General features: G+C 42.5%; 3 protein-coding genes across 4 annotated transcripts in view; 1 reads left to right on the forward strand and 2 right to left on the reverse strand.

Moving 5' to 3' along the window:
* The first annotated feature begins 5,263 nt into the window (after positions 1-5,263).
* Positions 5,264-7,260, forward strand: LOC104824866 (3-hydroxyacyl-[acyl-carrier-protein] dehydratase FabZ). Its single transcript, XM_010557050.2, has 4 exons — positions 5,264-5,518; positions 5,605-5,665; positions 5,830-5,974; positions 6,735-7,260. Exons 1-4 carry the CDS (start codon positions 5,317-5,319, stop codon positions 6,984-6,986), a joined length of 660 nt encoding a protein of 219 aa, XP_010555352.1. The 5' UTR covers positions 5,264-5,316; the 3' UTR covers positions 6,987-7,260.
* Positions 7,261-7,430: 170 nt separating this feature from the next.
* Positions 7,431-10,217, reverse strand: LOC104824868 (inositol-3-phosphate synthase). Of its 2 annotated transcripts, none has more exons than XM_010557052.1 (10): positions 9,987-10,217; positions 9,772-9,840; positions 9,534-9,669; positions 9,175-9,422; positions 8,854-9,080; positions 8,641-8,756; positions 8,371-8,547; positions 8,069-8,257; positions 7,925-7,987; positions 7,431-7,821 (listed from the first exon to the last, which is right to left on the reverse strand). In XM_010557052.1, exons 1-10 carry the CDS (start codon positions 10,172-10,174, stop codon positions 7,702-7,704), a joined length of 1,533 nt encoding a protein of 510 aa, XP_010555354.1. In that variant the 5' UTR covers positions 10,175-10,217; the 3' UTR covers positions 7,431-7,701. The 2 variants fall into 2 exon arrangements, with proteins under 2 accessions (XP_010555354.1, XP_010555355.1); XM_010557053.1 differs by having other exon boundaries at positions 9,175-9,457; positions 9,987-10,200.
* Positions 10,218-11,402: 1,185 nt separating this feature from the next.
* Positions 11,403-11,885, reverse strand: part of LOC104824870 (protein NEN4) — a 1,890-nt gene continuing 1,407 nt past the window's right edge. Inside the window, exons 5-6 of the mRNA XM_010557056.1 lie at positions 11,759-11,784; positions 11,403-11,666 (exon numbers count right to left, since the gene is read on the reverse strand). Of these exons, the coding sequence (XP_010555358.1) occupies positions 11,586-11,666; positions 11,759-11,784 (107 nt within the window). The 3' untranslated portion in view covers positions 11,403-11,585. The remainder of the gene's footprint in view (positions 11,667-11,758; positions 11,785-11,885) is intronic.

Here is an 11,885-nt window from a genome sequence, read left to right on the forward strand (position 1 = left end):
CAACGCCCTGGTGGCAACATGGCTCACAAACTCGGTTTCTCCTGAGATTGCTACCCTGATCTCTTACCTTGATGATGCTCTGCCAATCTGGGTAACTCTACAAACCAGTTATCAGCAATGCAATGCTTCCAAAGTTTTTCATATTGAGCAACGTATTGAATCTTTAAATCAAGGATCTCCTGATCTCAGTGTTTTTTACACTAAGCTTAATGCTCTCTGGCAATAACTTAAGATGTTCGACCCACATCCTGTTTGTACCTGTGGACTATGTACTTGTCATCACAACCAACGTCTGACTGAGTTTTTTATAAGAAAAACGTGGTGAAATTTTTTATAAAACTCAATGAGACCTATTACCCTGCAAGACGACAGATTCTCATGTTGGACCCAGTCCCTTCTATGACTAAGGTTTACATTATGATTGCCTAGGAAGAACATAAAAAACATGGTTTATCCAGTTTTTCTGACACAGTGGTCTTTCAGACCTCTGCCTCCACTGGTTCTAGGACGAGATATACTACTTCTAATCCGTCTAAATCCAGACCCTTCTGCTCTCATTGTGGTATCTCTGGCCATACCATTGCAAAGTGTTATAAAATACATGGATACCCACCTGGTGCTAAAATCTCTGCCTCTGGAAAGTCTTGGTCACCCAAACCTCCTCTTCTACCGACTCCAAGGACTGGTCATCCGGAACAGATTCAACACTCTGTGAATCTCAATGGATCAGACGTTTCTGGTAGCCAACAACAACCATCATCTAATGGGTCCACTCTATCTCCTCTGGAGCAGGCTCAAGCTCTGTTTAATCAGTTTCAATCTCAGCTCAAGGGGATTAGCCTTTCGACTACACAATCGGGCGTTGCAGCCTCCACCTCTCCCAAATTAGGTACCCTTCATAGCCATTTTTTTTGCCCTCTCTGCTATTCATTATCATCGTTTTCATCAACCTAATATCTGGATACTTGACACTGGTGCTAGCAGTCATATCTGATGTGACTTAAGCTTATATTCTGTTATACATCATATTCAGCCTGTTTCGATCACTCTTCCAAATGGTACAACCATATTTGTCACTCAGTCTGGGACGATTTCTTTATCCCCTCATTTAACACTATATTCTGTTTTGTATGTCCCAGCATTTCATTTCAACTTGCTTAGCATTAGTGCTTTGACAAAACAAGCTTCTTACATTGTTTCTTTCTGCCATGACTCCTATATCATTAAGGACTCTATTCGGGCCTTGATGATTGGGAATGGTAGACTATGGAACAATCTCTACTTTCTTGAGTTGCAAGGAATCTCTCCAGTCCCCTCCTCTATCCCCTTTGTTCTCTGCACAACCCTTTCCACCACCTCTTCTGCATCTGTCGATCTTTGGCATATGCGACTTGACCATCATTCCTTTCTTCGAGTTCAGACACTTGGACATTCTTCTCACATCACTCTCACCCTATCAAAGGAACAACCTCATCATTGCAACATCTGTCCACTTGCAAAACAAAGAAAACTCCCTTTTTCTGTCTCCAGCAATATCTCCAAAGATCCCTTTGCTCTTGTACATATAGACATATGGGGTCCATTTCATGAAATATCTGTAGATGGTCACCGATACTTCTTTTCTATTGTAGACGATTGTACTCGTGTGACATGGGTCTACATGTTAAGAAATAAAAGTGACGTTCTCAGCATATTTCCTCAGTTTTTTAATCGTGTTTCCACTCAATATTCCTGTACTATCAAAGCATTTCGATCAGACAACGCACCAGAACTCTCATTTTCGTCTCTGGTTGCTGAAAAGGGTCTTATCCATTACAAATCTTGTCCATACACCCCTCAACAAAATTCAGTCGTTGAGAGAAAACACCAACACATACTCAACGTGGCATGATCCCTCTTATTTCAGTCCAATCTTTCTCTTTCTTATTGGACTGAATGTATTCGAACTGCCACTTTCTTGATAAATCGGATTCCTACCCCTATATTGAAAAACAAATCCCCTTTTGAGTGTCTTACCAAATCTGTACCTGATTACTCACAACTAAAAAACTTTGGATGTCTTTGTTATGTAAACACACATGACAACACTCGCCATAAGTTCTCTCCAGGGGCCACTCCCCATGTATTCCTTGGCTATCCTCTTGGAGTTAAGGGTTACAAGGTCCTCAATCTAGAGTCTAACACCGTCTCTGTCTCTCGGAATGTCATCTTTCAGGAATACACCTTTCCTTTTAAAACTCGGTCTCTACCATCTTCGACACTTGAGTTTTTTCCACCTGTCCCATCTCGATTTCTTCTTTATGACATTCCTTGCAACCCTTCTTCAAGACCCTCCTTACCTCCCACATCAGAGGACACTTCCCCTGATGTTTCTTCTCACACAACCTCAGATTCTTCTCCTGATGTTGTAACTGAACATAATCGCAAGTCACAGCGTATGACTAAAGCACCAAGTTATTTATCCGAGTACCATTGTTACTAACTCAATCATTCGACCTCTCCATCACCTCAGCCACAAACACCATACCCACTTTCAGCCTATATTTCATACTCAAAACTATCTCCCACCTTTCGGCAGTATTCCCTTTCAATCACAACTGAAACCGAACCTAAAAATTACAAACAAGCTGCAACATCTGATCAGTGGCGTTCGACTATGCTTCTTGAGTTGGATGCGCTGACTCGGACAGAGACTTGGGAATTATGCCCTCTTCCACCGGGCAAGACAACTATAGGATGTAAGTGGGTCTACCGCATTAAGTATAATGCAGATGGAAGTGTTGATAAATATAAAGCCCGCCTCGTTGCTAAGGGTTATTCACAGCTAGAAGGTGTTGATTATCTAGACACCTTCAGCCCTGTTGCGAAATTGTCGACTGTAATGATCATTCTTGCTCTTGCTTCAACAAAGGATTGGTTGTTGCATCAAATGGATGTTTCAAATGCATTCCTAAATGGGGATTTGACAGAAGAAATCTACATGAGTTTACCTCCTGGATACACAGACATTAAGGGGGAGTCTGTTCCTCAGAATTCTGTTTGCAAGCTTACGAAATTCTTATATGGTCTTCGCCAAGCATCTCGCCAATGGAACATCAAGCTATCGAATGTTCTTCTAACTGGTGGATTTTCGCAGTCTCTCTCAGACACCTCTCTCTTCCTGAAACATTCTGGTTCCAGGTTTGTTGATGTTCTTGTTTATATCGATGATTTGTTAATCACCGGCAATGATATGGTTCTCATTGACGAGGTCAAGCAACTTCTCTGTTCTCAGTTCCAGCTCAAGGATCTTGGTTGCCTTAAATTTTTCCTTGAGTTAGAAATTGCGAGATCTCAGCGAGGAATTCACATTTGTCAGCGTAAGTATGCTCTAGTTGCTGGACGAATTTGGTATGCTTGCCAGCAAACCCTGTAATTCACCAATGGACAGCAAAGACAAGCTTACCCAGGAATCGGGTAATCCTCTGGATGATGCTAAACATTATCGAAAACTCATAGGTAAACTCATCTACCTATCTGTGACAAGACCTGATATCAGTTTTTCAGTTCAAAAACTGAGTCAGTTCATGTCCAAGCCTCATACATCTCATTTATCGGCTGCATACAGAGTACTACGATACATTAAGTCATCTCCTGCTCAAGGCTTAATGTATCCCAGGCAATCCGACATCAGACTCAGTGGTTATGTAGATGCGGATTGGGCGGCATGTGCTGATTCCAGGAAGTCTATTGTGACAGCCCAGGATACCGTAGGAGGGCGGGGAGTGATCGCCGGTGCGAGAGGCATGGACAATGGGCGGCTCCTGACGAGCTTCTGGGTAGGGGGTACAGGGATGAAGCGGACGCACCGAAATGAGAGGGATCCGAGGGCTGTGTAGGTATGGGACTACGCAGTCTAAGATAACTTAAAGGAATTAATTGAGCTACTCATAGCAACAAGATGCATCTACCTTTTCGGTTGCCCATCTCGAGAGAACTCCAAAGTTAAGCGTGCTGGCCTTGGAGTAGTCTTAGGATGGGTGACCTCCTGGGAAGTACTTTCCGGGATGTGTGCGAGTGAGGAAAAAACACGCTAAAAGGTTCTGTGTTGGTGTGTGGGGACATCTCTATCATTTCGTAGCGGCCTCGGGTCGTTACAAATGGTATCAGAGCCGGTTCTTTCCCAGTACGGTGTGGTTCGTGGACGAACCAGACGGAAGCTGGTGGGCCTGTGACAGCCCAGGATACCGTAGGAGGGCGGGGAGTGATCGTCGGTGCGAGAGGCATGGACAATGGGCGGCTCCTGACGAGCTCCAAAGTTAAGCGTGCTGGTCTTGGAGTAGTCTTAGGATGGGTGACCTCCTGAGAAGTACTTTCCGGGATGTGTGCGAGTGAGGACAAAACACACTAAAAGGTTCCGTGTTGGTGTGTGAGGACAACTCTATCATTCCGTAGCGGCCTCAGGTCGTTACATCTATCACAGACTATTGCACTTTTATTGGAAATTCCATGGTTACATGGAAATCTAAGAAACAATAGATTGTGTCGAGTAGCAGTGCAGAATCCGAGTACAGAGCAATGGCTCAAGCTTCATGTGAATTATTGTGGATTTCTGGCTTGCTTAAAGACTTTCGAATTTCGTATCCGACACCAGTTACTCTCTTCAGTGATAGTCAGTCCGCGATTCATATGGCAAACAATCCGGTTCAGCTGGAGATTGACTACCATTTTATTCGGCAACATTTGCAATCAGGTTTCCTAAAACCTTTACATGTGGTTTCTCGTGAGCAAGTTGCTGATGTTTTGACGAAACCTTTATGTGGGGATCCGTTTCAGAAATTGATACACAAGATGGGAATACATGACACGTATTCTCCACCTTGAGGGGGAGTATCAAGAATGAAGAACAAGCTGTACATGAGGAAGAACCTGTTTTCTCGGTGTCTCTGCTCTATCACCTGGTTTAGTAAATAGATTCATTTCTTGGTTAATTTATTTCTTGGTTTAGTCTCTATACCAGGTTGTTAGCTCACGTCTTTAGCATTTGATAGGTTGTTAGAATTTTTTGGTAGAGTTTTCTGTATTTAAACAAAATGTACAGCACCATTTTTTAAAGCATCAAAGAAGAGAATTTCTTTCTCCCTTCTTCTCTTTTGCACAGCTTGTATTATCAAGTTGTTAGTGTTTGGTAGTTAGAGTTTAGGAAATAAAATATTCGTGATATAACTAAGGAGCAGATTTTGCTCCCTCTAATACTCCCTACCCAACCAGTTCCGTCGAGCTACGACACTTCGGACTCTCCTCTCTCTCTCTCTCTCTCTCTCTCTCTCTCTCCGAATGGCTGCTACGACCAACTCGGGCCTCTTTCTGGGTACTGACTCACTGAGTCATCATCGGCTCACAACACTTCCTACGGTTCCCTCCTGTAGACCTCACTCCGTTGATCTCAATCCCCACCGTCGATCTAAATCGCTCACGCTGTGTTGTTCTGCAAATGCCGACAGCTCCTCAATCGACAAAGACACCCCCATCGAACTCAGTAAGATGTTCCGATTCATGGACTATTCCTGTGGCATTCACGTCTTCTTCCTCGGCATTTCATTCAATGTGTCTTTTTAATTCCAGAATTCCCGGCGTTTCCGACGGTGATGGACATAAACCAGATCAGGGAGATATTGCCTCACAGGTGATTCTATTGTGAAGCGAAAAAAAATTCAATTTTTCGTGTTGGATTTTTCTTTTTTGGCTCTGTTTAGATAAAGTTTCTTGGAATCCTATGTCGGGTTTCACGTAGTTTCATGATCTAATGTTTAAATTCGATCCTTTTGGTTTTGACATCGTGCGATTTAGGTTTCCGTTTCTGTTAGTGGATAGAGTAATCGAGTATACGCCCGGTGTTTCTGCTGTAGCGATTAAGAACGTGACGATAAACGACAATTTCTTCCCGGGACATTTTCCGGATAGACCCATCATGCCTGGTGTCCTTATGGTCGAGGTAAAGACTTTTCTTTTTAACGATGATCACTTGTTCTACAGCTCGAAAGATCCATCCTTTTACATTGGCTCTGTGGATTTGGTTCTGGGTTTGGATGAATGTTAGAGATTGTTTCATATTAGACAAGTAAGTTGGATGAAGTATAGTTGTGGTGAAAGGGGTTGAAATGTTGGGTTTTAGCCTTTTAGGTAAGATGAAATCTGAAACAGGCTTAGAATTGATGCAATGGGAACGACTAGAGCGCTTGAAACTCCTCCAATACTAGGATTATGAGAATGCACTCGGATGATTTGGTAATTCGGCATAGGATCTCTCGACCATGGCTAGTGCTTTGCTTAAAGTCTATAGATATTATCCTTAGTATCTTTACCAGACCTTTAAGTTCGGTTCTTCTTCCTCGCACTTTCTTTGTTTAGATGATGATACAAGCATATGCGAATACGTATGGATTTGACTACATTTGCCTAAAGGTGGAAGATCTCGTCTTTAACGTTTTTGGCAGGATTAGGAGTTTAACTACCCCCCCCCCTCCGAAAAACTCATAGACATGTACTATGGATTGTATGAAACTATATGGAAAGGATGATCCGATTTTTAAGAGAAATGGCTATGGGTCCGGACTTTTTTCTGGAAGATATTAGGAGTTTGACTAAACCCCGAAAAGCTTGGAGACACATACCCGGTTGATGGTTGCTTCATTGCTTTTGATTGTATGAAACTATATGGAAAGATGAAAGCCATTCATTTTGGTGAATTGCAGGCAATGGCACAAGTGGGAGGACTGGTGATGTTGCAGCCAGAAGTAGGCGGCTCCCGGGAAAATTTCTTCTTTGCAGGAATCGACAAAGTTAGATTCCGTAAACCGGTGGTTGCAGGAGACACTCTGGTTATGAGGATGACCCTCTTGAAGTTCCAAAAGGGTTTCGGTATTGCAAAGATGGAAGGGAAAGCATACGTCGGAGGTGCTTTGGTATGCGAGGGCGAATTCTTGATGGTCTCGGGAACTAATTGAATGTTACCATCGGTCACATTTCTCGCCTTTCTTTCATAAACATGAGCTTGAGGATATATTGTCTGAACGTTTTCATCTTCCCCGTAGAGAATATGAACTGAAACATCCAACTGAATGGTTTTGTCTCTTTGCCAGTGCCTTTGGCTGATGTCTGATAATCTGCGTGTGTTCGTTAAGCTCCGAGTTTTAAGCTCTAATTATGATTTGGAGATGAGTTTTATGGTACAAGACAATGTTGTAATAATTGGTGGAGTGTATCGTCGCCATTATGCTTCTGGATTCTTTTTATTTCTAATATTTCCAAGCAAATCTATGGGAATGGTAGAGATTCAATGAATCGAGTATGGGATATGATGAACAAAAATAAAATATTTATGATAAAAATAGCAGTGATGATAGATAATAATATAACATCAGTATGATAAGGTTATAAATCATATTAAATATGTAATGGAAGATGAAACAATATGAGTTACAATTGTTGCGTTATTATTAACATTAAAAAAAAAAATACAGAACAGAGCACAACACCATCACTACAAATACAACAAACGGGAAAGAAGAACCGATGCCGCCTTCTTTCAAACACTCGCTCGGTTCCGTCTTAAAAGACAAAACAGAAAGAACAGAACACAGCTCCAATGTTTCAGCAACTACTCATATCAGTTTTTTTTTTTCCTGTTCGGCCATGGCCATGGTCTCTCCTTCAATGGCTTCACTTATATTCCAAGATCATGTTGTTTTCAGGCGCTAGACCAATGCAAGCCCTCATTATGTTCTCGAGCATCGCCCTCTGTTTCGACAAGGCGTTCACCACCGGTGTCCCTGGAGGAACCTGCCCATCCCATTTCTCGGTCAGATTACCCTCGAAAAATCTAAGCACTGCGTACAGAATTGGGTGTTTTCGCCATGAATGAGAGATTTAAAAGGGTACTTACCAGTGGTGCCTTGGTGAGGTAGCTGAGGATGGTGGCAACTGGGTGGAAAGAATGGAACTTTCCCTGCAAAAAAACAGAGACCAATCCCACGAAATGATTCAGTAATCACATAGACGAAAAGGACAACAAGAACAGGACACAAACCTCTCCTTCGGCTTTGAGCTGGATCCTGGTACTGAGCTCGGCCAGAAGAACAAGATCCAATATAATGGGAGCAGCCAAGAGAGAGTCCTCGCAAGTGTTGTGCATAACGATCGTGTTCTTCCCTCCCATGAATATCTCCGACGTGTACTCGTCCATTGCCCTCTTGCTATCAGCCACGTACGGCACATACTGCATGGGAAACAGCCATGGTTAAAGACAAACAGTCAATCAATGGCAGTAATCACATTGGTGAAAAGATTTGAAATTTGTAAAGAGTAATTTATATATATATATATATATACCTTGATGACGACGACGTGGTCGGGGTGTTCACCGGGCTCGTAGAGGATGCCATTACTGGCAACCATATCGTCCACTACGTTGCTCTTTGAGATCTCCTTTGATCTGAACGTCTGAGGAGCCGAGAGGTTCATGCCATCGTTGTTCCCGAGATGGTTATAGCTCACTATTGATGTTGGCTACACCAAAATCACGAACCGTCGTCAGAAACGCAATACCGAAACATCACGTTCGGTACAGTCGAGACTTGGATATCATAGAAGAAGCAATACCTTGATACCAGCACCGACGAGGAAATCGACCAAGACTGATTTCATCTTGGTCTGACCACTCTTGAAGTCATCCCCACCGATCAAGCAGTTTCTCCTGATGGCCATATCGATTAGACCTACAAACCGGACCAGACATACACAGAATCGAATTCAGAGAAGTTCAATGTTACAGTACATTTTGTTGTAATGAAGGGTTTTTTTTTGGAAGAGGACCTGGGACAAAGGTGTTCTGTGGGCTGCCATTGATGAATGGAACACCTTCGAAAACACAGGCTATGGCGTAAAGAGTGGAAGGAGAGATCTCAGGTTCGTTCTTGTCAACAGATGCCAAGAGATTCTCCATCGTATCATTTAGACCAGACATCACATTGCTGTAACGCTCCGTGTTTGCTGTCCACAGAACCACCACCTTGTCTAACTTGTTCTTCTCCTTGAACTCCCTGATCACCATCACATTACATATCATGAAGCTAAATGCCTTCAACACCCAGATCATGTTTTGAATAACTCAAGCTTAAATCTAATGGTGAGTACCTGATGTCCTTGATGATCTGATCGACCTGTTCCTTCTTGGAGCCATTGATGACATTGTTGGCACGTGAGCCCTGATTCGCGGCAATGAAATCAGGATCGTAGATTCCGGGGAGTGGAACCATGTTCTCCATGTAAGGCCTGAGCTGCTTCTGAAGATCAATGTCTAGAACCTTGGCCCTTGCCATGGCGTCCGCCAAGTTCATGTCGCTTATATCCCATCCGCCAAACACAACATCGTCAGGGTTCACCTGTTCCGACAGCAAACCAGACAACAACGACCAGTCTACTGACATCAAACACTTGAAAGTAAGTACTGTTTCACTAACTTATGAGTTAAGATTCAACATTTACGTATTTACCATAGGAAGAAGGCTCTTGAAAGGGGCATAGATCTCTTCTCCGTTGTACGATCCGACACGAATGGATGATGCTTGGGTGAGTGAGCCGAAGTAATTCGCTTGCTGGACTTTGTCCTTGGTTGCCCATGAAATTCCTCTGCAGTTTTCCAAATTCAATTCCAAACAAATTGAATCAACACCCACGTAATTATGAACAATTAATCGAAGATTACGAAGAGTGGTTTGACAGAATACTCACTCTCGGTTCGCAATCACACCGGCGGAAAGGGTAGAGCCATTGTTTCCTCCCCAACCCACAAGCATAACCCTTTCAATCGAATCAACAACACAAAATTAAACAATGGGAATGCGCATAATTTCGAAACCTAACACCAACCCATTTGAGTATCGCTCGGGCAAACCGTGTAGACTAGGCAAAGATTGGAACTTTGAAACGAAAATGCTTGTGTGTACCCTAATTTCGGGACGTGGACATTGGTTTTGAATTCGTAGTTGACGGTCTTTGGCTTCACAATCCACTGGTAAGCGCCATTACAGTTCTCATGGACGACCTCCGTCGTCTCGTAATTATACACGGAATGGATCTCATTCTCCGTGTATTTCACGTTCGGGCTCTCGACCTTGAAGCTTTCGATGAACATTTCTAAAAACCGAGCTGGTTTGCTCCTCTGTTTGGTTCTGATCCTTGAGGGTGCTCTGGGGAATCGTCAACGATGGGCGTATATATAGACGAATCGCAGTGGGGAGAGAGACACGTGGCGCGACCTGAATGATCGTGGGCTTTCAAAGACAGGCCGAGGCCAATGGGCCTGTGGGCCCATATAAGTTGGACCGCAAGAAGACATGGAGACACCAGTGTCCTGGTCCATACACGTGGCGAGATCCTACGTAATACAAGTCTTGTTGTTTTCCTTGTTGTAGGTCTCACGTCGGTGAAGGAAACAACAGGAGAGAGAGACGTGAAGACCACGTGCCTTATGCAGTTCGCCACATGGCGAGCAGAGATGCCACATCGGCATCCGCGCGTAATAGAGTTAACGTCCCATTTCGTGTGGGCCCGCCGTCCGAAGGTTATCGACGCAGAATTTGTGGGTCCCAAGGAATCTTGTGACCCTGTTGTCAAAGAATCATAACAAGTAAAATTTTCACAGAACTTCCTTTACGTATATGGTAATTTTTATTTTTTGTAAACCATTTCAGAGAAACGAGGCCACAAGAATAAAGTTTTTTGTTTTTTTGGAAACCCAATGTGAGTTGGTCAAGGAGCATGGAAGAAACCATGAGGTCGGGCGTTCGACTCCTTGCGGTCTTTTTGGCTCTCAGTTACGGCTGTTTTACCTTTCACGTGTGTATTGCAGATTCGTGTGCGTGGACTTGGGGTTTTCTTTGGTTCGCGATACTGTTTTGATGCCGTCCTCGTCCGGCCTATTGGGATGTGAGATATTACGGTGTTCGGTGTTTGATCCGAAGGGTTGTAGTACAATTCTCCGATGTATAAAAAAAATAGTTTTTTGTGGTTTACCAAAAAAAAAAACATAGCAGAAGATGGAAGGTGGCGTCATTGAGTGGATTTCCTCCTCCGACGAAAGTACTCTTTTCATTTAGTTTTCTTCTTTTATTTTCATTGAGAAGAGAAAGAGAGGGATGTTACGTATTTTGCATTCATTGATGTCGTTTAGTATCAAAGTGAACGACGTGTATCATATAGATCCACGTCCACAATATAGAATAATATGCATCTATATCTATATATACATTGATTGAAACGTAATTTGTCTGTCTATATATATATATTTTGTATTGAAAATGGACAAGATGCTTCTCAACTTCCATTCAACGTGTTTCCGTTATTATAGTTATCTTGTCGGATAATACATACATACATACATGCATACATACATATATATATGTGTGTGTGCTTTTTGTACACGTTGTTGATTGGTTATAGTTCTGTACAATTGAATTCTTCTTTTGAAAAAAAAAGTATTGTATAAAATAAATGGACGAAAGTAATAATTAATCTTTGGAAGAGTTGAATTAGAGTGTGATTAATCATCTAAGTAAGGAATGGGAATGCTTGATCAAGCTCTGGAGAGATTGGTTGCACAACAAGCTCTTCACGCTCTCTGTTATCTGTGCTTCATAATTAGCATATATATACAAGATTAATTAAGTATATATAATAATCACGTAAAAAAGTTTTTAAAACTAATATATATAATTACCTTTCCCAAGCTACCCCTCGTGTAGGAATACGTATGGATTTGACTACATTTGCCTAAAGGTGGAAGATCTCGTCTTTAACGTTTTTGGCAGGATTAGGAGTTTAACTACCCCCCCCCCTCCGAAACA

The sequence above is a fragment of the Tarenaya hassleriana genome, unplaced genomic scaffold (assembly GCF_000463585.1).
Source record: "Tarenaya hassleriana unplaced genomic scaffold, ASM46358v1 Cleome41, whole genome shotgun sequence".
Lineage (NCBI taxonomy): Eukaryota > Viridiplantae > Streptophyta > Magnoliopsida > Brassicales > Cleomaceae > Tarenaya > Tarenaya hassleriana.